Raw genomic sequence first — 25466 nt, 5'->3', positions numbered from 1 at the left:
GGCACCGCCGCAACGCTGCCAAGAGTGAAACTTGCCACGCACATGATATTTTATTTTTTCTGTCTGCCATGTGGCAGCGTCTTCCTACCAGAGGCACACAGGGGAGATACCGCAGCCTCGCATTCGCCACCCGATGCCCAGTGATCCACTCTTAGACTGTCTTTGACAGAAGAAAAGGCCCTCGGATTTATTACTTACCGTCTGTTTATTTCACAGGTTATCCAGTTTTTTTCATGGACGCTGGAGGTACTTGATTTAGTACTGAAGCCCTTACTTCAAGACTTTTATTTATTTTATTTTATTTGTGAGTGTGTGTGTTTGTGTGTCACTCACGCTACACAGCCGGATAATTTCCGACCTCTTGCAATGGGAGAGGGGTTGGGAAGTTACTGCAGTGGTGTGTGAATCCTCCGAGAAGAAAGTCGAAGTATCTAAGGAAGCTTGTCAAATGAGGGAAGGTCTCCAGCCCTCTCCCGAGTTCCCCCAAACCCAGAATCCAGTGGCGGGAGAGGGACTCTTTCAAAGGGTGGTGAGTGGTGACTTGTGAATGCACCAAACTGTGTATTAGCAGCTGGAGCACGACGCACTTCTGGGAGTCCGACTTTAAACCTCCAGGCAGGATGGCAGGGTCTGATAGGGAACAAGCATTGGAAATGCAATAGGTCTCGCATTAGGAAAGTTTGAGCTATTGGTCTTATAAATTACTTTTTTTATGTATGTGTTGTTTTTTAAAATAGCTAAGTTAATAGCTTTGTCATTTACAATGCTAATAGTTGCAACTTTCGCAAATGTGACACCTATAGCATTTGTAATGCAACATGTTTTGTATTTACGTGACTTAGATGTATTGATATTAAAAATAACAATGGCTTTTAATTTTTTAAATAATTAATACTTAAATAATGTATTTAATTTGTAATGTCAATAGCTTAAACTTTTGTAAATAACTTTAGTGAAGATTATGTTCAGTGTTTTTTATTGTGACGAAAATCCAAGAACAGAAGTGAAATATTAACATATTTTTGTGATTTGTAATAAAGCTTGAAAGCTTGAAAACAGCTTGAAACATTGAAATAACATATTTGAACCAGTGATGCTGTGGTTGCGCTGAGTGATGCTGTGGTTGCTCTGAGTGATGCTGTGGTTGCGCTGAGTGATGCTGTGGTTGCGCTGAGTGATGCTGTGGTTGCGCTGAGTGATGCTGTGGTTGCGCTGAGTGATGCTGTGGTTGCGCTGAGTGATGCTGTGGTTGCGCTGAGTGATGCTGTGGTTGCGCTGAGTGATGCTGTGGTGGTGCTGAGTGATGCTGGGGTGGCGCTGAGTGTTAATGTGGTGGTGCTGAGTGATGCTGGGGTAGCGCTGAGTGATGATGTGGTGATGGTGAGTGGTGCTGAGTGATGCTGGGGTGATGCTGAGTGATGATGTGGTGATGGTGAGTGGTGCTGAGTGATGCTGTCGTGGTGCTGAGTGATGCTGTGGTGGTGCTGAGTGATGCTGTGGTGGTGCTGAGTGATGCTGTGGTGGTGCTGAGTGATGCTGTGGTGGTGCTGAGAGATGCTGTGGTGGTGCTGAGTGGGAGATGGGGAGAGGGAGAAAAAGGAGAGCAAGGAGAGGGAGAGGGTAAAAAGAGGGAGAGAGGAGGGAGAGAGGACAGAGAGAGGGGGAGAGAGAGGAGAGAGAGACGGAGACGGGGAGAGAGGCGGAGACAGGGAGAGAGGAGAGGGAAAAGAGGGAAAGGGAGATAGAGAGAGAGGGAAGTGAGGGAAAGGGAGAGAGGGTAGAGGGAGAGAGGGAGGGTAAGAAGAGAGGGGGAGGGCGAGAGCGAAAAACGGAAGGGAGAGAGAGGGAAGAGAGGGAGAGAGGAGAGCAAGCAGAGGGGGAGATGGGGAGGGGAGAAAAAGGAGAGCAGGGGGAAGGTAAAGAGTTGGGAGAGAGGAGAGAGAGGGGGAGAGAGAAGAGAGAGAAGGAGAGGGTGAGAGAGGAGAGAGGAAAGTGAGGGAAAGGGAGAGAGGTAGACGGAGAGAGGGAGAGTGAGAGAGTGAGGGGAGGGAGGACGAGAGGGAAGGAGGGAGAAGAGAGGGAGTGGAGTGAGAGAGGGAGAGAGAGAGAGGAGAGCAGGGAGAGGGATAGAGGAGGAGAGAGTGAGAACCATGTTATCAACTCCAGCACCATGAAATACCAGGAAGGCACGTTTGGTTTAGGAGCTTGATGCATAATAAAAAAAAAATCACAGACGCATTACTCCACTTTAAGGAAGCAACACTTCCAACATTATGTAATTGCCCCTCTGTCAAACAGAGGACTGGAGTTAAGATGTCCCTGAAATAGGCCATACACCAAGTGAAAAAGTGGCCTAGATCGTGAAAAAGTGGGATCCCTGGTCACCGTAGCATGTAATCGACCTCAGCAGCATGGAATCTTGAAGTGCACGTTTGTGAATGTTCGGCCAAATGGTGGGGCCCATGAAGGACTGCTGTCCCTTGATAGAAGCCCTTTGAAATGCACGCATAGGTGATCTGCTGGTTGTGTCCCCGGGGCGCTTGGAAGGCAGAGTCGGGTCATCCAAAGCCAATAGCAGCGGGAGAGAAGGTGGTTGGGTGAGAACATGAAAGGGGGAGGGGTTGCGAGAAGGGCTAAGGAATGAGCAGATGGTCCTGTTTATGACCAGCGGAGCGCCGTGCTTCAAGAGCCTGGGGGTGGGAGGAGAGCGAGTGGGAGGGAAAGCTTATGGGGTGTGAGTGAGGCCAAGCGCGCGTCTGATTTTCAATACTATTTACTGTTCTGGCCGCCTTAACACACTTAACAGAAAAACAGCATGGATAGTGGTGAAATGACGTTTTTGGAACAGGGAGCAGACGGCACTCTTCAGATCAGTAACACCCTGACCATTTGGCAGTAGAGGGAGGGGTCCTGGTTAAAAGTTCAGTGTGTCCCTTTAATCCCAACACGTTGTTCCAAATAAGAAATTATTCCTGTGCACATCCACTTAGCAATGGAGATCTTGCCTCACAGGTGCACAGACAGCAGGAAGCTTCTGGAAGTGGACGGAATTTGACATAACAATACTTTATCAAGTCTGCTAAAGTGACAGCAGCATAAAAAAGAATACAATCAAATACATAAGAAGCAGTGTCGCTGTGTACATACGGCCAGTTCTCGATAGGTTGGGACATCTGTGATACATAGTGTACCATTCTAAGAAAGCATCTGTCGAGTAGCAAGACGTTTTGCGGTGAATTTACATTAAATGCTAAAAATCAGACTGTGCCCCACTGGATAACCAATCACATAGCAGATTCCAATCACTGTAATAACAGATCTACTAACGGAGTTACTGTTGTTAGTCTAAAGCGTCCATAGCTGAGCATAAGGGTATTTAATTACTATAAATACGTTCTAAAAACGGGAAATTGGTCAAAGACGAATAGTTATACTAAAATGCAGAGTCTTAAAGCGCCTTGCACGAATGTTAAAAATGCAGAATTCACAAGCAGCTGTACTAAAAAGATGTTTCTGACATTAGAATCTGGACAGTAAATTTATGGAAAGGCTAGATAGAGGAGATTAAAGAGTAAACAAAAGATGATGAGAGAGACAGGTCACTAGCGATGGTTGAGGTGCAGGAATTAATTTAAAAGGCTTCTGGAGCTAAGCATAATAGCAGTCGTGAAAGTACAAAAAAGGCCTGGAGACACGGCCTGGCGGCCGTGAAACTGAAAGGGGAGGAGAAATGGCTGAGTCAGAGTGCACTCTTTGATGCAGCAGGGGGCGGAGCGGAGCGGTAAGAGCACCAAGCTGGGGAACAGATAGCTGGCGATTTGATGCTGTGCACGCGCATTTTAACTCATTGTGCTTGCGCATTGACCTAAAAGCGCACGTGCACTGCATAAAATCTCCACTTTGGTTAAACTCTGGATAAGCCCCTATATCTCTCACCAGCTCGAAGGCGCAAGCGCATCGGCAGGCGAGACCTAATAAACCAGGTCCAGGCTAACCCAAAAAAAGAAGTTACTCGTGTTCGCACATCGCACCCGTTTGTAAAGTATTGAAAGGGAGCTACTTTTGGGGGAAAGTGTGTGGCACTTTCCCCCAAGCACTTAAAAGCTTTTAGGACCGGTAATATTAGTCAAGACTGGAAACATTGCAGCTCTGAAAACCGCACATTTACCTAGAGCCGCAGTTCCCTTTCCAACAACACCCTAGATTCTCTCTGATTTTGTTGTAGATCAAAATCCTAGCAAAATGCACTAGGTAAGTGTTAGTTTGGGATCTCTGGGAATAAGTCCTGTAATGAAGAAAAAACAAGCATTTACAATGCAATAGGTCTCGCCTTTGAAAAAGTTAGAGCTATTGGCATTGTAAATGACAAACGTTTTATTTATGGGTTGGTTTTGAAAACAGATAAATAAATGGCATTATCATTTACAATGCCATTAGATTAATCTCTCGCAAATGCGAGACCTAACCTATTGCATTTTCACACACACACACACACACACACACACACACACACACACACACACACACACACACACACACACACACACACACACACACACACACACACACACTCACACTCACACTCACACTCACACTCACACTCACACTCACTCACATGACACACACACACTCTCTCTCACTCCCCCCCCAGACTCCCCCGCTGGGGTTTCTTTCCGCCTGCGGAGAAGATCCGAAAGGGGCCTTGGAAGAGGAATCCTTCATGGACAGAGCCCCAGAGGTGCTGCAGCCTTGCGCGCCGGGCTCGAGAGGAAACACTTTGCGCAGCCGCACGCACGTCCCCCCGCCCTAGTCTCCTCTGCCGCGCGCACTAAGGGGCAGTTAGCAGCCTGTGCTAACTGCGTGTGGATAAACAGTGCCAATATGATCCCATGTGAATGTCACACGTGCACCTCAATAATTATATTGTGAAATAATTACTTATACACTTCTTCTTTAACCGAGGCGAGGAGCTGATGGCAGAAAAAGTGCATGGAAAAATGTGCAAAAGTGAGGGGTATAATACAATATTTATCGTCACTGCTGCGCAGGGGAGCGAAAACTGAGTAAAATAACTAATAAAAACACATTTTTACATATCAGCCGTATTATGGACGTGTGCACTCAGTGTATGCGTCAGTGGGCGGAACACTATTACATGCATTGCCACTGCTGTGCTGGGAGGGTGCCCACTCGGACCAACATATATTTCCACCCCGGCAGCCTAGGGAAGTGCATCTGATTTTACCGGGAGAAAGCCTCATCCATCATGCGTGTCTTGGGGTGACAGGCCCCTGCCAGCAGCAGCGCACATTTTAGGAATTCCGAGCCAACGTAATTGTCCTCACACCCAGCTGCAATGCAGTTTTTACGGCCCATAGCGTGAGCTTCATGCCTTACCGGCCCCTGGCACTGAACCGATGCTGGGGTGCAGCCAACCCTGCTGCCCCTCATCCGATGGAGGGAGGGAGAGATGGCGAAACTAGAGCACACGGGGGGTTGAGGGGGAAGATGGGGGGCGTAGCGGGAACCCTGACCTTTGATTTGGGCTTCATACTCGTGATGATCTTTGTCCTTCTTGAACAGGGACATCTTCTGGCCTGGGTCTGTCGGCCCTCAGATCCCAGGGGTCTTCCTTGTTCCTGCGCAGTGGTGGGTGGCTCCAGGAGGTACCACTGTTCCAGTAGCCCCAGGGGGGCCGTTTCGTGTTCCAAAGGAGGAATGGGTGGCTCCAGGGGTGAAAGGCTCGAGGGGTAGGTAACTCCAAGGGTGGCACCATCCAAGTGGGGTATTTCCAGGGGTCAGGGTGTATCTCCAAAGGGTGGATAGCTCCAGAGAAGTGTGTCTCCAAGGATGCGGAGGTCTAGGGAGGATAGCCTTTGGGGAGGAGGGTAACCCCAGGAGTGGTTGGCGCCACAGGTGGGCAGCTCCTTGGGACAGAGGCTCCAGTGAAGGGCAGGTCCAGTGCCTCTCCTTGCCCTGCCCTGATTAACTGCACTGCTGACTGGAGAGTGCTCACTCCTGGACTGCCCCTTCCCAGCTCATCTCGTTCGGTCCACTGCAGAGATTACCCAACCCCTGCCCCTCTACTCCTGATCCGGGGAGAGCCCCCTTCATTTGCAAAACAGGGGGAAGGGGAGAAACCACAGACCTGCAGCAGAATCCGGTAGTCCCTGCCCCCTCGTCAGGCACAACAAGCGCTCGCCAGGAAGCCGGCACCCGCGCTTTACTTTTAACATTAAAAGTAAAGAGCGGGTGCCGTGATTATATGAAAAGTAAAGAAATAGATGTTTTTTCTGTTTCTTTACTTTTGGTATAATCGCCTCACCCATGCTTTACTTAGAACATTAAAAGTAAAGCGCGGGTGCCGCGATTATACCAAAAGTAAGAAATAGAAAAAACATCTATTTCTTTACTGTTGGAATAATTTCGGCACCCGGTCTTTACTTTTAATGTTAAAAGTAAAGTGGGGGTGGCGGGATTATACCCAAAGTGAGCTCGCCACAACATCGAGTTTCAAGCTGGCCAGATGCCTCGGGATGTGACCTCACGCTGGCTGGGGGGTGGGGGCACTAAGGAAGGCATATCATAGGGCACCTTAGAGTGAGGGGGGCCAGGAGGGCGACAAAAGCCGGGCAGCAGGATGAGGGAGAACAGGAAAGAAAGAGGAGTCGAGAAAGTGTGAAATACAGAGACAATTGAGATAGAGAGGGAATGGCGGAGGAGGCAGAAATAGTCAGGAACGACGCAGTATGCTGCTATGTTCTTTGAAGTGACAGTTGTTTCCAAGCACGCACGACCTCAGAACACTCAATCAGCAGCAGTTGCGACCGCTGTCCACGCGGCGCGAGCTGCTGGGTGTGAATTGTGTAGAACTCCATGAGCCCGGACATCTCGTGCTTGTAAAATAGGAAAGTGGGAGACTGGGAGAGGGAGGGAAAGCAAAAGCACGCCGCCGTGACGCCGAGGTTTCTGTTTTAGAGCCGTCCCACTAGGACAGGCTTGGCCTGACTTACGTGTGTGGTAAAAGGTTTAATATTATTCTTTATGGGGCCATCTGTTTCGCCCCATAAAGAAGATAACAAACCTTTTACCACAGCAGTAAGTCAAGGAAGCCAGTCTGAAAAGGACGGGGCTAAAAGAGAGAAGAGTACGTCACTGGGACCTCTTTTCCAATGGCTGGCCACCGTTTAGCATGAACGGTGACGCCAGCCAATGAAAAAGAGGGGCGGGGCTTAACCCTCGCTAGTGAAACTACCTCTAAAACATTAAATCTCGCAAGCTCGACTGCGATGCCAGCTCGACCCAAAAGAGAAATATCGTAGCTCAGACATCCTTCTCCACTCTTGATCATTCACAACAGAGGAGTTTCGGAGAATAGAACTTATTACGACAAAGATTTGTTTTCCATCAGCATGCACGTTTGTCTACACATGCCACGAGTCTCACAACATCCGTTTCAATGACAATCAAACATGAGTAATAGTTCCCCAAGATGAGGGACAGCATATGTTTGCAATGCAGGGAGGTTTTTGTGCACACCCGAAGATGGATTTCCTAATGGATTTGGAATGGATTTAATCCAACAAACAAACAAGGAAATCTGCAAACGAATCAAGACACAATTGTGTGAAGAATAAATGCAGTTCTACTTCAACCTGCATAACACGTCGTTTATTGAGGTATTGAACATGACACAGAACTTTGCATTATCCAACAGGGCGAAATGGGCCTATGACGTTGTACAACACAAATAGCACACAATTTCTTTCAAGAATGTTCTACAAGAGGAATCCATTTAGTGTGTGCTATAAAATAAAATAAACCGTAATAATTGGGAAAATCCATGTTAATTTGCTAAACATTTCGGGGTGGTTTAATAGCTCTACACAAATGACCCCTTGTTCAGGATCAGAATGTTGTCTACTTTTCAAAAACGGATAGCTTTCAGGGATCATCCATCGGTTTCATACAGAAACTGTGTTTTTCTTTTTTTTTTTTTTTTACAACTCTGCTTATTCCTCAAAGCTGAGAAGATGGTGATTCCAGCACAGCAAGCCTTTCATTGATGTCCTTTTCAGGAGAAAAAAAATGTATGTCTTGTACAGCAATGTTTTCACATTTTCCCTCCCAAAAGCCAAAATGTAGCTATATTTCGGTTTCCTCCAGGGGACTCTACAGCCCTGTATACCGTTAGAATCCCCGGAACGTTGGAAAAAAATGCACAAATATGATGTGGAAAGACTCTTTGTCGATAAAAGTATGAAGGTTTAAGTGCAAGCTACCACAAACATCCAAAAAAGGACTTCGCATCCAAGAAAGCCCTAGCAGTCAAGTGGTTAATAGTATTAGCACCGTGAGCCAATCAAAATGCAAAGTATGCCACAAGTCTGATGCAAAATATATGGTAGTAACACAAGCCCGCTTCCTTTCTGTCTATGCTGTGCGACTATGAAAGTGTTGGAATGTTCCATTTGGTTGTTTTCCACGGGTGCGTCACAATCAGCCCTTTTCATTCAACTTTAAAATCACAGAAACTCATTGATACACTTTCTTCACTGATGTACTGAGTGTGATTTAAACATTAGTACACATGTTGCTTCTGGAATTTATTTCACTAATATTTGATGTGCACATGTGTTTCTACTGCCATGACTCCTCTAGTTTACTTTACCAACCCTTTCCTGATAACAACCGACTTTAGTAACCAAAATCAATTTCTTAACTGTTATTACATTTTGTTTACAGACTAACCACATAATACTGCGATTTGCCAATATGCTAGCATACATGAAACTTGTTAGTAGAATAAATAGCCAAAAGTTTTAATTTAAAGTCTGCTCTTTGCTAGTTAGGTTTTTAAACGGGTATATCGTAATTCCTTTTGCATTTAATTACTTATTTTTACCTTTCTGTGATTAATTACATATCGTAGTTCATTTTCCATTTAATTACTTTTTCATCTTTTTGTGAATAATTCCAAAACAGAATATCGTCTCCATGAAGCTGTCTGGAAATCAACTAACGGGCTGGCCTAATCCTGAAAAGTGGGCCTGTAAATATCTCAAATGTCTGGATGTCTCCAAGAACCAGCTTGGCAAGTGAGTGATGCTTTTAATGTGGCTTCTGAGTTGGATATCGTTTTTCCAATCAGTGCTTTATTTGAGCCGGTGGTGTTCGGTGCTCGGCACCGGGCCTAAATTGTCAATACCGGCGCTTGTGACAGTTTGCCACATGATGGTGCTGTCTGGTTAATTTAGAGATGACCACAACAACAGTTAGTTATTAATTCAATATAAATTAGAAATTACTATTACCTACCGTCAAAAGCCATTCATATAGCTTTGGGAGCCTGAAGTAGTCTGAACTGTCACACTTGTAAGAGTGTGATAGTTAGTAGTTGTGTTGTGATTAACATTGCAGTGCTGGCAGGGGCACGGTGTGGTATAAGCTGCAGTGGCATCCTAACTAGGGGTGGGCGTAGTTCGCGAAGTAGCGTTACACTAAGTGCACTTCGCACTACGCAAACTTCACATAGCACTACGCGAGCTGCGTAGTAGCATGTTCGCACTGTGCAAGATGAATTTTCAATGATTGCACAGTGCGGACAAGCATCCGGCACTGTGCAATCATTGAAAAAGGCATCTTGCACAGTGCGAGCTGTAGTTTTCTGCTGCTCGAGTAGATTTTTACTCGAGCGTCAGCTTTCTCAACGCGGACTGGTAGTTTCTCATCACGAGCGGTTGCGTGCATGCGCGACCACTCGCAATGAGAAACCTGACCTCCCCGCGTTGAGAATCTCGCCGGGATGTCATTTTGCTTGCTCGCGGTCGCGAACATGACGTTGAGGACCGCGAGCAAGCAAAAAATGACTGCTGCACTACGCTACGCTGCGCTACGCGTGTTCGCACTGTGCTACGTGCAGCTCGCGTAGTGTGAAGTTGCGCAAACTTTGCAAACTATGCGAGCGTAGCGTAGTGCTTCGCCCAGGGTTAATCCTAACAAGAACCCTTGCACTTATGTTTTTTTTTTTTTTTTTACAAATTAAGCACTGGTCAAGCATCGAAAAGTGATTTAAAGTTTTGAAAATACTAATCAATCAATAATGCCCGCAACAGAGACACGCAGAATGTAATTGCTAGGTCGTGTTCTTTGCATGCAGGTGACACCAGTCTGCATCGTTATGGCATTGCAGTGCATTGTGTATCTGGGTGCCCTTTCGTGCGGATCTGTCAATCAATCGAAGAGGAGAACCCATTGTTTGACAGAATATTTTGCTTTGTTTTTTGTGCGTACAGTCTTACCTTTCCAGAATGATTTGTGAGAGAGAGTTGGCGTGAAAGTAAAGTGGTGTAGGTCTTGGAAGCTATTTTGCAGTTTTGTTGTATGGGCTGGTGTGCTAAATGACCTTTCCGTTCTCGTGTTTGGGGTCAGTTGTCTGTTGCTTGCTTACACATGGTGTCTTCGTGTGTGCATCGGGGACCTCTATTTGGGCCTCGTTTTGGGGCAAAGCAGCCATGCGATTATCGAGCTTCAGCTGTGACAGACATTTAATGTCATTCGCTCGAGTGTCCTTGGCAGCGGATTGAAGTCCATGATTGTGCACTGGCGGAGAGCACATAACCGCACCATCTGCGCCCCCCCCCCCTCTCTGAATGGGGCATAGGAACAGCAGTTTTGATGGGCAAGAGCCGCCCCCCAACTTGTCATGCCTCCTGCTCCCCCAAGCCCTAATTGAGGCCCATTTTGTGGCCTGTGAGTACCAAGCCTGTGTCAGGTGAGCAGACTCAGGAGGTCTCTCTATTTTCTTAACTGCAGTGACGCAGTGCGTTAACCAAACGTGACCTCCTTCTTTTTCTACACACTACAGTTCCAGGAACATAGGGTGATAGGAGTTTGCACACAGGTTGTCATAACTCTATCCCTCTACAGATTCTTTGGGTTTGTTTAATAATTTCCTGAAAGCCATTTGTTTTAGACTTTTTTTATAAAGAATGTATTATCTTTAAATTGCAGTGAGTGTTGTCTTTTTCACCGTCCTGCGTCTATTTGGGGTTCATACTTCGATGCCTTTACCCTGCACTTGCACATTACTTTGGTGCTGGTGTTAACTTTTCGTTGTTTATGTTTGTATCAGTTGCTTTAGCCTTATGCCCATTGCACTTCAGTTTTTTTCGTTGCAGTGCCTTGTCTTTTCACTTGCGGGCATTTATGTTTACATTCAATTTGCTTTGTACTTGGCGATGGCAATTCTATTACCGATATTAGTTTTATCGTACGTATACATTATTATTGCAATTGTTTTATAATCTGCTGCAAAAAACAAAAAATATTATGTATATTAAACTTTAGAAAAAATTAAAGTTAAATAAACATAAACAGCAATACACCTCCTGTACTGAGTGGTTCGCAGTCAACAGTAGTTCGTGTCACTAGTTTGAGCATCAGGAAGGAAGAAGGGTATATACCCGAATTATCCATTTATAGTTTTTATCATTGAATTCTACTTCGAATTGAAACTTCGTAGTCCGTGCCTGCGATATAGTAAGCCCACCGAAGGCCTCTCCCTTGCATTTCCTCTACAAGAATGACCAGTATTGCAACAATTGGCTCACTTGTGGTCTTGTTTCTAAAGTGAGGGGGAGCAGTCCAATGGCAAACTTTTATTTTGCTTGGGCTTTGAAAATACTGCGACCAGAGATTAATATAATTGCTATTAACATTAGGTGTGTACGAAACCAAACACCTCCTCAATATGACCTAGCCTCAGATTTCTCACTCATGCAGATCTTACTCTTCTTGCATCATCTCACTTGTTGTTGGTTTCCATTTCTGTGGGCAGGTGGATAGCTCCCATTTTCCTACCTCTGCTCCGCCAGACAGAGAGGCTAAAACTGGAGACCAGGTGGGTACAATTATTTATCAAAATAGTGGCCCAGCATTTCATCGAGTAAACAGTTCCTTCGTCAAACAAGTCCCATCTTGCACCTGAGCTGCAGTGACCTAAGACTTTGCCCCTTATTTTGTTGTTTCTCATTGCTGACATAGTAATATGTTACCAGTTAATACTGATTCCATCATAAATCCGGGACCCAAATTCATGTATTTACGGGACCAGTCCGAATTTATATTACTGCGTGTGATTTGCAACAGGTAACGCCGCCTGTGGATTTGAACCCAGTAATACCCAGTGTGATAGTTTTGCACCTCTAATTTGATGGGTGTGCAGCACACGATGTTGGCATAATGAAAACAGGACGTGCATCTTTTCCTAACACCATATCAGGTAAAGAAAGCCTGAATTCATAACTCCCTTCATTCTCAGGAACCACCACTTTTTGACTTTGCTTCAGCCATTCCTGCTGCACCCCCGCTATCCAACGATACCAGGGGGGCATTTTGCCATTCTGAAACTTGCTTATCGTGTCCTCTTCTTTCCAGTGCCCAGAACATCCTTCCACCCCCTTAAACCAACTGAACTGGATGCTATGGTCTCTGACCCACAGAAGCAACAACACATTTCCAAAAGGGTGCTAAAAGTGCTGGTAGAAGAGGTCAACAGGAAGTTGGCCAATAATGGTGGGAAATCTAATGGGGAAGACAACACCAGGGGTAAGAACAAGGATATAGCAATCAGAAAATGGCAACTGCGTTGCTATTTCTTATTTGCCTAAGACAATGGAAGACAAGAAGAAGCTGTTCGGTGATTTAAAGAGAATGATGAAGGACATTCTCTCAAAACATCACAGGGAGTCTAAGAACTGAGGTGTGGGGCTTCCACCTGACCTCTCTTTGCAGCCAGAGAAGAACACCATGCATCCCTGTATCAACCTTGTAAGCCATGGAAGCATTCTCAGAGGTTTGGAAGCCAGAGGGGCAGGAAGACAAGTAAGCGTATACACCATCCATACATTGACTCATCTTATATCACTAGTCCAACAGCATTGGGTTCAAATCTAGAATATGACCGGGCATGCTGTTCTTCTACTGTATGGAAGTGTTCTGTAAATGTATGACAAATGACACTCACTGACACAGTCTAACACAGAAGAGGCACTAGTATCCACATGATGCATGCCTACTAGACGAGCTTGGACATGTGTCACTGTGACAGAGAAGAGATTATATCATGAGTCCAAAGGGTGCACAGAAGAGACTGCTCTCAAGAGCTAGGTGGTCCTAGAATGTTGCAGGCACACTGTAAAAGAGTGTGTGTGCCCCAGAGAAAATTAATTGTATAGCCAACATTTGTGTGACATTTGTTCCCAAGCTGTATACCAATGGTGTTTCAGAAATTATATCTGAACACATTAAGCCTAGTGAGAGTATAATGTCCATGTACAGTGTACTTCCTCTTGTGGTCCTTGGATGCAAGATAGCACTTGAATCATCAGCCACTTCCCTTGCAGATGAGACCATGGAAGAAGAGTATGAAAGAAGAACTCTTATCTGTAAGCCAAGCCCGCCATCCACTTATGGATTCAGGAGAGGAGCAGTTTGTGCTGCAATATCCGCTACCGCCAGATCTGCAGCCATACCAGATCATACCTCCACCATCTGAGCACCAAATGGTACCAGTACCACTCCTCTGATTCACTGGCTGGAACAGCATTAACTCGTGCAACAGATGAAGCAACCAGAGTTTATGCACCAGATGGAGCAACGACCACCATCACCCCTGCAGTGCCTGCAGCAACCCTCACCAACCCTATGGTGACTGGAATTGCCTCTGCCACAACTACTAGCCCCTTGTGGCCAGAAGGGGCACATCCATGAGTGTCCAGTGTTCTCCCATTGACATCCATTAGCCAATCAATCAGGATTTATAAAGGGCAGTTAATCACCTGATACGGTATCTAGGCACTGGTGGTTAATGTACGTGGGTTCTCAGTTGTGTAAAGCCTTGAATGCATGGGTCAGCAGCTTGAATTGGCACCCCTTCTGTATGGGGAGCCGGTGGAGTTTCCTACATTGGGGTGTGATGTGAGTTTATTGGTGAAGGCAGAGGATGAATCTGGCTGCGGCGTTCTGCATGGTCTAAAGTTTCTGTTGAAGGTGTGCGGCAATTCCAACATAGAGGGCCTTACCTTAGTCCCTTTGGCTGGTGATGGAGGCTTGTGTCATGGTGCATCTCGGGTGTAGGGGTAACCACTTGAAGATCTTATGTAGCATGCACAGAATGAGGAAGCAGGCAGAGTAGAAGGCGTTGATCTGTGATTTAATGGTGAGCTTGTTGTCAATGATGATTCTGAGGTTTATGGTGTGGTTGGAGGGAGTTGGTGCGGGCCCTAGGTCTGATAACTAGCAGGAGTCATTTCATGAATTGCTGCTGTTGCCAAAAATGTGTACTTCCATCTTGTCTGTGTTCAGCTGCAGGAGGTTGTTCTTCATCCAGTTGGCGACATTTGTCATACATCTGTGGAAGTTGGTTTTGGTGGTGGTGAAGTTGTCGGTGATGGAGAGGATGAGTTGGGTGTCGTCTGAGTAGGAAATTATGTTGAGACCGTGAGATCGGACGATGTTGACCAGCAGGGTCTGATGAGTTGAAGAGCGTGGGGCTGAGGGATAAGCCCTGGAAAACACCGCAGGGGATCCCCTTGGGTTCAGAGGTGATAGGTGGGAGGTGGATCCTCTGGGTTTTTCGGGTGAAGGAGGTGATCCATCTTAGCAATTTCCCTTGGATGCCTATGTGGTTCAGTATTTCAATCAGTGTGTGGTTGGATATGGTTGAAGGCTGCCGAGAGGTCGAGGAGGATCAAAGCTGCTGTTTCTCCTCGGTCGAGCAGGGTTTGAATGTAGTTAGCGGCTGCGATCAGGGCGGTTTCAGTGCTGTGATTGCTGCGGAAGCTGGACTGGGAGGCATCAAGTTGCTGGCTCTGCTCCAGATGTGTTGTTGATGATCTTTTCCAGTACTTTTGCCGGGAATGGGAGAAGGTTGATTGGGCGGTAGTTTATGAGTTCTCTGGGGTCGGCGGAGAGTTTTTTGAGCAGTGGTCTGACTTTGGTGTGTTTCCAGACATCTAGAAATGTTGTGGTGGTGATAGAGGCATTAGGGAGGGTGGTGAGATCCTGGCGATTCTTTGGTTTTGGAGATTGAAGATGTGGTTCATGCATGGGTGTGTGGGAGCTCCCAAGTGGATGGATTTCATGGTGGCAGTGGTGTCCTGGGTGGAGAGGATGTTGCAGGCGGCCAGTGTGTGGTTCGTGTCGGAGGGATCAGGAGGGATCATATGGAGGGAGTAAAGGGGCATTCCAGAAAACCTCTGCAGACTAGAAGTCATAAGACACTGCCAGCAATATGGTAGCCCACAAACTAGATAGCCATCTTCTTTAAGGCGCAGACAGATGGCTACCACATAACGGGAGGAGAGAGTACAATCCCATCCTCTCCGCTCTAGAGATGCGCTCACTGCATCTTCCAGCATCAGTACCTTAGGCTTTATATACATTACTGATACCTCTCCTGAATAGGAGTCATAAGGCACTGCCAGCACATGGAGGCCAATAAACTAGATGGCCATCTTCTCTTAGGTCTTTCTTTGTAAGTTGCTCACGATTTGCGTTCACACTGATGAACCCTAAGTCTTTGACTGTTCAAATACTTGGTCAACCATGGGTTGAATGATTTGGCTCTACTGCCCCACGCTTGCTTATGAGGTAAACATTAATGTAGAAGTGTAAAAAATATCTTTACAAAATAAATCCAGCTTCCTCTACCATAACGTTACGTTAAGGAGAAGGGTTCACCCAGAAAGGGTCACTGGGACCTGGGTATTCTAAGTACTAAGAAGAGGGGTCCCAGCAAACATATGTTTTGTCTGATCATTTTCAAGCTAAATCTAATGCTGACCCACCGTTTGTGGATGTGAAATTTTTCCCTATGGTCTGTAGGTTCTTCCACATTCATAGGCTAGATATCATTTGGAAAGATTATGCCGTAAAATACATGTGATTACTTTGTGTTCTTACCAGGATATCTATCTTTACAGCTCTTCAGAGAGGTTTAGCTTTGTCCAGATACAAGGGAGCACCTCGACATGGATGGCACTGTCCTAATCCTATGCTTAAAAACTTTGCTAGAAAAACAGACATTTGAGGTGAGAAAATTCAAAGTGTCGCTAGTGTTGTAGGGTGCTCATACAGGAGCTGCTTTACACCTAAACCTGGAAACTACCAAGAGTTCTCTGCTTCTTTTTTTGCATACTTTATGCAGCACTGTAAGCCTGAAAGGGTATTGTTTTGACTTAAAGTGAGTGCTCCCTTTGAGTCTGGACAAAGCTAAACCTCACTGAAGAGCTATAATGGTAACAAAGCATGTTTCAGGGATTGCTTTTATTAATTCTAGGGTGGCTTGGATGGTATTTTACCATTCCAAAGCTGTAATGCTGTGCCTGGAGTGATAAAAGATTTTTGTCATTTTACAGCGCAACATGGATGGCACTGTGCAAATCCTATCCTGAAAGAGTTAGCTGTAGAAATGGCACCACACGTTGTCCCATTCTAGCTTGGTGTGAATGGCACTGTCCTATTCCTATGCTTAAAAACCTTGCTAGAAAAACAGGTGAGCAGATTTGTGTCACTAGTGTTGTAGGGAGCTCTATATATGAGCTGCTCTCCACCTAAACCTGAGATCTAACTAGTGTTCTCTGTTCCTTTTTTGAATATATATATATATATATATATATATATATATATATATATATATATATATTCAATGAAAAAACCATAGGTTTTAGCCCATATATAGTTAGGGATTAGCATTTACAAAACCTTGAAAATTCACTGAAAAAACCATAGGTTATAGACCATATATAGTTAGGGATTAGCATTTACAAAACCTTATTTTACTCGCATAAAACCATTGAAATTCGCATATATAGTTAGTTGCGCTAACTATATATCGCGCACCCGCAATCCACTGCTGATGATGTCACATATTACATCATTCATGACATGGTCAGTGACATCACTGATGACATCACTGATGACATCTCAAATGACATCACTGATGACATCACTGATGACATTATCCAGTGACTGTATGTTTCTTTAAAGTTAAAATATGTATTACATATTGAAGAATGAGTGGATGTATAAGTGTCTGGATGAAGGATTTAGTAGGTGCATGACTGACTGTATGAGAGAGTGATTAAATGTGTCTCACTGAGTGCATGGGTTAGTGACTAAACTGTCTTAATTTGTGCATCATTATATCTGTTGTTCTATAAACTACTGCATGTGTTGATCAGTAGCTATATGAGTAACTGTATGGGTTATTGATTGGTTGTCCAAGTATTTGTATGGGAGAGTGAGTGTGTGTGTGGGGGTGGCTGGGAGGTGTGTGACTCTGTGCATGCATGTGTGAACAGTTGATTCACTAGATCTATGGGTTCAAAACTGCATGTGGAAACAGCTGTATGGGTGGTTGACTGTGTACGAGTGTATTGGTGAGTGAATGGATATCTCAGTGCTACATGTCAAAGTAAGTACATATGTAAAACACAGTACATGTGAGAGTTCACATATATAAATTACTGTGCATAAGAGCCAGTGAATGTGTGAGTGGCTGTATGGATCATTGTGAACTTGTATCAGGGATTGTATAAAAGAGTAAATATGTGTTAGTATATGTTCGAATAAGTAAGGTGTATATAACTGTATAGTTGAGGAAATGGAGGTGTGATTGATTCTTTGCATGACTGACTAGGTGTGTGAGTAACTCCATGGATGAGTGACAGTCTGTGAATGTCTGTTTACACTGAGTGTATCTAAGGTTATATCAGAGTCTGAAGAGGTTCATCGTATAATCACATGAATGATGTCATCAGTGATGTGATCAGTAATGTCAAATGAGATGTCATCAGTGATGTCATCAGTGATGTCATTGAAGATGTCATCATTGATGTCATCAGTGATGTCATTTGAGATGTCATCAGTGATGTCATCAGTGATGTCATTTGAGATGTCATCAGTGATGTCACTGACCATGTCATGAATGATGTAATATGTGACATCATCAGCAGTGGATTGCGGGTGCGCGATATATAGTTAGCGCAACTAACTATATATGCGAATTTCAATGGTTTTATGCGAGTAAAATAAGGTTTTGTAAATGCTAATCCCTAACTATATATGGTCTATAACCTATGGTTTTTTCAGTGAATATATATATATATATATATATATATATATATATATATATATATATATATATATATATATTCAATGAAAAAACCATTGGTTATAGAACATATATAGTTAGGAATTTGCATTTACAAAACCTTATTTTACTCGCATAAAACCATTGAAATTCCATATATAGTTAGATGCGCTAACTATATATCGCGCACCCGCAATCCACTGCTGATGATGTCACATATTACATCATTCATGACATGGTCAGTGACATCACTGATGACATCACTGATGACATCTCAAATGACATCACTAATGACATCACTGATGACAACACCCAGTGACTGTATGTTTCTGTAAAGTTAAAATATGTCTCACATATTGAAGAATGAGTGGATGTATAAATGTCTGGATGAAGGATTTAGTAGGTGCATGACTGATTGTATGAGGGAGTGATTAAATGTGTCTCACTGAGTGCATGGGTTAGTGATTAAACTGTATTAATTTGTGCATCATTATATCTGTTGTTCTGTAAACTGCTGCATGTGTTGATCAGTAGCTATATGAGTAACTATATGGGTTATTGATTGGTTGCCCAAATATTTGAATGGGAGAGTGAGTGTGTGTGTGAGTGGCTGAGAGGTGTGTGACTCTGTGCATAGATGTGTGAACAGCTGATTCACTAGATGTATGGGTTCAAAACTGCATGTGGAAACAACTGTATGGGTGGTTGACTGTGTGTATGAGTGTATTGGTGAGTGAATGGATATCTCAGTGCTACATGTCAAAGTAAGTACATATGTAAAAGACAGTACATGTGAGAGTTGACATATATAAATAAATGTGCATAAGAGCCAGTGAATGTGTGAGTGGCTGTATGGATCATTGTGAACTTGTATCAGGGATTGTATAAGAGAGAAAATATGTGTTAGTATATATTTGAATAAGTAAAGTTTGTATAACTGTATAGTTCAGGAAATGGAGGTGTCATTGATTGTTTGCATGACTGACTAGTTGTGTGAGTAACTCCATGGATGAGTGACAGTCTGTGAGTGTCTGTTTACACTGATTGTATCTAAGGTTATATTAGAGTCTGAAGAGGTTCATTGTATTATCACATGAATGATATCATGAGTGATGTCACCAGTGATGTCATTTGAGATGTCATCAGTGATGTCATCAGTGATGTCATTTGATATGTCATCAGTGATGTCATCAGTGATGTCACTTGAGATGTCATCAGTGATGTCATCAGTGATGTCACTGACCATGTCATGAATGATGTAATATGTGACATCATCAGCAGTGGATTGCGGGTGCGCGATATATAGTTAGCGCATCTAACTATATATGGAATTTCAATGGTTTTATGCGAGTAAAATAAGGTTTTGTAAATGCAAATTCCTAACTATATATGTTCTATAACCAATGGTTTTTTCATTGAATTTTCAAGGTTTTGTAAATGCAAATTCCTAACCATATATGGACTATAACCTATGGTTTTTTCTGTGAATTTCAATGGTTTTTTAATAGCAAATATCAAAAGCTGTCAAATGTGAAGTACGTGAAAGGTAAAAACGTTTTCGTGTTTATGCACGCTGATGTGCTTTGAACGCTGCCCCCCCCCTCCCTTCTTTTCTCTTAGTAGTACTCTCTCTTTGCAGATAGTGAACGGTAGTTAACGCAGACCTTTACCCCCGTTGTAATCCGTCGTACCTGCTTGTCTCTCCATTTGATTGATTGTTATCCAAGCATTTACTGTTTTAGAATTGGTTCTCTTTGGATCATTCTCTATTTACAAACAAGCACAAAGTCGCAATACTCTGTTTAGTCTTTGCAGATAGTGAAAAATCGTGTAAAAAAATAAAAGTAATCGAGCAAAATCAGTAGACCACTAATTCGATCTCTTTTTGACCTCGGTAAAATACAAACATTAGGAACAACCCTTCATGAGAAATACGAAAATAGTGAAATGAACTGAGCTCCACACCATGAGGGCTGCAAGACAGCTCGACTCCGCCACCCACCCCGCCCAAAATAACGACAAACCCTATGCAAATATTATAAATATAGACAACACACCAGCAAAGAAACAGGGTAAAACATTTTATTAAATAACTATTTACATAACTATTTTATACTTTTTATTGCCCGATCCGGCTAGCTCAATCGATCGAGCATGAAACTCATGCACTGATAGCAAGCATTGAGAGTTTGTAGAACGATGGCTTCAGATTTTCCACATACGGTGTAGTAGCGCGAACTGGGAGGGGGCTTTTGGATCCTGCCCCTTCCCCAAATAAGATTTTCATACGTGAATGTTCGTTCATGCTTTTTGTCCCTGAGTTGCTTCGATGTCACTGCCTTACACAAATGGCATAAGTCCTGGATGTTGAGTGCCATACTTCAGAGTTCTAAGCAGCGCTTGTAACACTGTTTAAACCTTATTTGCACCTGCTGCAGCTTCACTATTCAAAGTAAGTGGGGTCCGTTTGTGGACCTGACTGCATTGGAAAACAATGTGATACGGTGCCTCCCTAAACCGCTTGACGGAGGCCCCCGAGGGGCGGTGAGATGGCGCGGACTGAGAGGGGGCACTTGGCTCCTGCCCCCTCCCCAAGTCGTGTTGCACTGGTGTGGCCTGAGATCGCCCCCGACATAGGCGGCCGGCTCCCGGGGTCCGGCGTAATTTTTTCCCTTTTGATGACTCTTCCATTCTGGACCTTGTCCCACAATCCGTTTGACCTGAAGACACGCTGTAGTGGGGCGCCCCTTTACCGTTTTAGTTGCCATTCCGCCCGCTTTTGGTACTCTGTGCCTCTTCCGCCATTCAGCTGTTTACCACCCGCTCTTGCGACTACAGCGTCTCGCTCACCATGTAGTTGAGTTGCTCCCGCTCTTAAAATTTAACCGAACTTTTTGGACTGCTGAAAGCGGTTGTATTCCGACCGCTGGTTGGTGGAGACATTTTGACTATATTCTGGACCTGCGTTCTCGCGTAATGCGTCATATGACGCGCCGCGTTAGCGCACCCGGAAGTGCTCCGGTGCGCAAGGCACAGCTTCCCGGAAACGATCCAGAGCGCGCCGCGCAGCGCGTAACGTAAGCATAACAGGTCATGTGACTTGTTAATAAAACTTTTCATTGGTTCATTTTACTTTTGTTTTCTAATGATGTAAGACTAGGTCATGTGACCTAAAAATAACACTTTTCATTGGATTAAAACATTTTTTTTCCCAAACGATGAAAGCCCCACCTTGTTTCTGGATGTTTCAGACTGAGGCTGGCGTCACCATGAGAGCACCACCATCTCGTAGCTCCGTCGTGGCCATTCCGCAAGCAATCATGGCAGCCGCTCCCCACCGGAAGCCTGCGGGAGTCGAGGGCCCCCAAGACTTTTGTACAATCTTCAAGGCTGAGGGGACGCTTTCGAGAATGGAACCCAAGCCCTGGCAGACAAGCGTCCGAGTTCCAAGGTGTCCCAGGGCCATTTTACTGGACCAGGCCCAAATCCGAAGAGCCGGCCGCCATTTTAAGAGTCCTGTGGCAGCCGCCTATAGCTGCACCGCAAGAGTGGGAGCAACTCAACTACATGGTGAGCGAGACGCTGTAGCCGTAAAAGCGGGCGGTAAACAGCTGAATGGCGGAAAAGGCACAGTGTAGCAAAAGCGGGCGGAATGGCGACTGAAACGATAAAGGGGCGCCCCACTACAGCAGACGAGCCTCCGCCATGTGCTTCAAAACTGCATACGTATCTCGTGATATCAAGGTTGGGCAATCAGTACACAACAAGCAGTTACGAGTCCCATTTACACCGGCGCCATTGTGGGCGCAGCCGGGCAGGTCCAGGATCTAGTCAAACATAGCAAATGAGGCTGACGTCTCTGAAGCAGTTGACGCACAGCAGGACATAGCAAATAAACATGAAGTCTCTAAAGCTGTTAACTCACTGCAGGACAAAACAAGTGAACCTGAAACCTCTGGAATAATTGTCGCTCAAAAGAACAACACACAAAACTCTATAGAGCCTGAAGAAAGAAAAACAAAAGGGCACTGTAGTTTCAGACACACTTAACACTAATGACTAAACAAAGATATCGTCTGTTTATGAAGCAGTTATCATGTTCACAGAATTGACAAAGAAGTGTGCAGACACCAATGCTATTAAGAAACACAAGGAAATCCCTAACGCATCAGCATTCTCGGAAGAGGTTGACACAGATAACATCTTAAGGAACAAAGAAAGACAAAATAAGGATGAGGAAGTTATCACTTTAGTTTTTTCATCAGCTAGCGACAGCAAGAAACATATTGTAATGGAGATTAGAGAGGCTACGGATGGATAAATAAATTATCAAAAGAAATAGCGACTCCCCCCTTTAGCAAATTAGCTAAATCTTTGCGTAATTTGGACATTAAAGTTATATTATTGTTGTTGTTGTTGTTATGGTTATAGTTTCCTTTTTAAGTATAATTCACCAATAGTTTTGTTTGTAGATGTTTTCCCATTAACAATCCCAGTTCCATCACCCGCCCAGGATATCACCACTGTTCCCCATGTCATAAAACCTTAGGATGTTCAATAACTGAAACAGCTAATATGGGTTTACTTACAGGGGACATCTTTTGTTCTGTTTTGTAAAGTAAAACTATTGTGAACGCAAGTATTATACATAGTAAGTGTTTAATATAGCATTTGTCAGTCATTGGTTAAGCAGCTAGGACCTGTTCACTCTTGACACCCCAGGTGCTGTGTATGTTGCACTATAGTGCTGCATCGGGAATACGAACAACCCTATTGATGTTGATTTTTCATTATTGATTATTGTAAAGAAATGGCGACTCCCCCCTTTAGCAGATTAGCTAAATGTTTGCGTAATTTAGGCATAAAAGTTATATTATTGTTGTTGTTGTTATCGTTATAGTTCTAGTTAATTTCCATTCAGAGTGTCCTACACAGCACCACTCTAGGTAAACACTACTTTATGTAAAACCTGGGACATAGCACTCATTGAAACTATAGTTGGTCACCATGGGGTTTAAAGAAGGGATGGTTCTTCACCTGGGTGCCTTCCACAACTCAGCACGTTGTGCTGCCTTGGGACTATTCGCACAAAAGACAGCTTCTGACCATTGTTGTTTTTTTTATCAAAAAATGTTTAAATATATTTACAGTTTTTGTTGCGTTCGTTATATTTAAAAGTTAATAAAGTTTTATAATCCAACTGTCTTGGAGTACTATATTTTTTTTAAAAATCGGGTGAATGGGGCCTTGAATCGGGTTATTGTCATGTGTGGGCTTTGCAAGTGTACTGCTACAGGATCGGACATTTCAAACTCAAATGCACGTTCTTTTTCTTACCTTTCCGAAGCATGGAGCGCAATAGCAGGCAGAGAAAGGGTGATGCACGTGTTGAACACTGCCTGGCCTGGCAAGTTGCTGGCAGTGCCCCCCCCGCCCGCTCTTGAAAGAGGGCACACACACACCGCCGCCCCGAGTACTTCACAAATCTTTAAAAGACCATGCGCTTGTTCATGAGGCTTAAATGGTTTATCACCCCTTCTAGAACCCCTGCATCGACCCTCTGACGTTTCCTAGAAGAATTAGCACGTAACACAATACCAAACCCTGTCAGCTGAAACCCCCGAGGAATCGTGGGGCATATTATCAAGGGGGTTTATTTCCGCTTTTTTGGCTTTAAAAGCCAAAAAAAGGAGATAAAATGATGTCCCTATTACCAAGCTGTCGCTAACACCAGTTAGTGACAGCTAAAAGGAGATAGCGACCATCTTGGGCCCCGCTTTGCATGTCAGTGATATTTATCACTAATGACATGCAAAGTGGGCGTGCCAAGATGTTAGCGACTGGAAACAGTCCCTAACCATCGCTATCTCCTATTACCAACTTTTGGAGATATTCGCGCTAAGCGCGAATATCTCCAAAAGCTAACACCTGCCCTGAGCAGTTTTTAGCCATGTTATCCAATGGGAGGTGGATAACATGGCTAAGAGCATTTGCTGGATAATGCATGAATATCGCTGACTTTTCAGCGATATTCATGCATTGCGGCCGTTTTTTATCGCATTCGCGATAAACCTTGCTAATAGCAAGGTTTATCTGCGATACAAATCGCCGATGTGCGGCGATAATTTTTGTCTCTAAACAAGTTAGAGACAAAAATTATCGCTAGTTGTTGGTAATATGCCCCCGGGTTTTTCCTTGCAGGAATCGGGAGGCGGGAGACTAGCACTGAAATCAGTAGTCTCACGCCTGAATCGGGAGGGTTGGCATGTCTGGATTCTCTACAGCTGGGGCCATAAACTACATCCGCAGAGCTAGGTGATAGCCTGGGTCCGGCCTGGACAATCGGACACAGAGGAAGAGGAGTGTCAGAGGGTGCGGTAGTGAATAGGGTATAAGGGAGGTGTCGGGCGGGCACAGAGTGTGATTCTCAGGGAAGAGCAGCGCAGATGGGGGGAAGTATATGGCCGATGCATGAGAGAGAGAGCGGGGGTGACCAGTGCGTGGGGGAGATGCTTGCGAGGGTGGGGAGCCGTGCTGAGAATCGACGGCGTGCAGAGAGTGGGTCTGGTCAAGGCATCTAAAATGGCTGCCGTGCACGACAAAATTGTAGCATTGGACAAAAAGGGAAGATGGCGCAGACAATGTTTATCAATAAGGATTCATTTATAACAAAATATTTACTCGCAGTGACAAAATGGTGGTCAACACTTCCTGATTTCCATCGAATCGAACGTTAACAGACGTCACGCAGCAAAAAAAAAAAAAAAAAGCTTACGCACAGAGCAGTTTTTAGCCATGTTATCCAATGGAAGGTGGATAACATGGCTAAGAGCATTTGCTGGATAATGCATGAATATCGCTGACTTTTCAGCGATATTCATGCATTGCGGCCGTTTTTTATCGCATTTGCGATAAACCTTGCTAATAGCAAGGTTTATCTGCGATAAAATTCGCCGATGTGCGGCGATAATTTTTGTCTCTAAACAAGTTAGAGACAAAAATTATCGCTAGTTGTTGGTAATATTCCCCCGGGTTTTTCCTTGCAGGAATCGGGAGGCGGAAGACTAGCACTGAAATCAGTAGTCTCACGCCTGAATCGGGAGGATTGGTATGTCTGGATTCTCTACAGCTGGAGCCATAAACTACATCCGCAGGGCTAGGTGATAGCCTGGGTCCGGCCTGGACAATCGGACACAGAGGAAGAGGAGTGTCAGAGGGTGCGGTAGTGAATAGGGTGAAAGGGAGGTGTCGGGCGGGCACAGGGTGTGATTCTCAGGGAAGAGCAGCGCAGATGGGGGGGAAGTATATG

General features: G+C 44.5%; 1 protein-coding gene across 1 annotated transcript in view; it reads left to right on the top strand.

The window, feature by feature from the left end:
• LRRK1 (leucine rich repeat kinase 1) overlaps positions 1–25466 on the top strand; it is a 758414-nt gene that overhangs the window by 409594 nt on the left and 323354 nt on the right. The window contains exon 11 of the mRNA XM_086958057.1: positions 8986–9098. Within this exon, the coding sequence (XP_086814183.1) occupies positions 8986–9098 (113 nt within the window). The remainder of the gene's footprint in view (positions 1–8985; positions 9099–25466) is intronic.

The sequence above is a fragment of the Lissotriton vulgaris genome, chromosome 2_1 (assembly GCF_964263255.1).
Source record: "Lissotriton vulgaris chromosome 2_1, aLisVul1.2, whole genome shotgun sequence".
Classification (NCBI taxonomy): domain Eukaryota; kingdom Metazoa; phylum Chordata; class Amphibia; order Caudata; family Salamandridae; genus Lissotriton; species Lissotriton vulgaris.
Note: the sequence above shows the minus strand (reverse complement) of the source record. Positions and strands in the feature narration are given on the sequence as shown.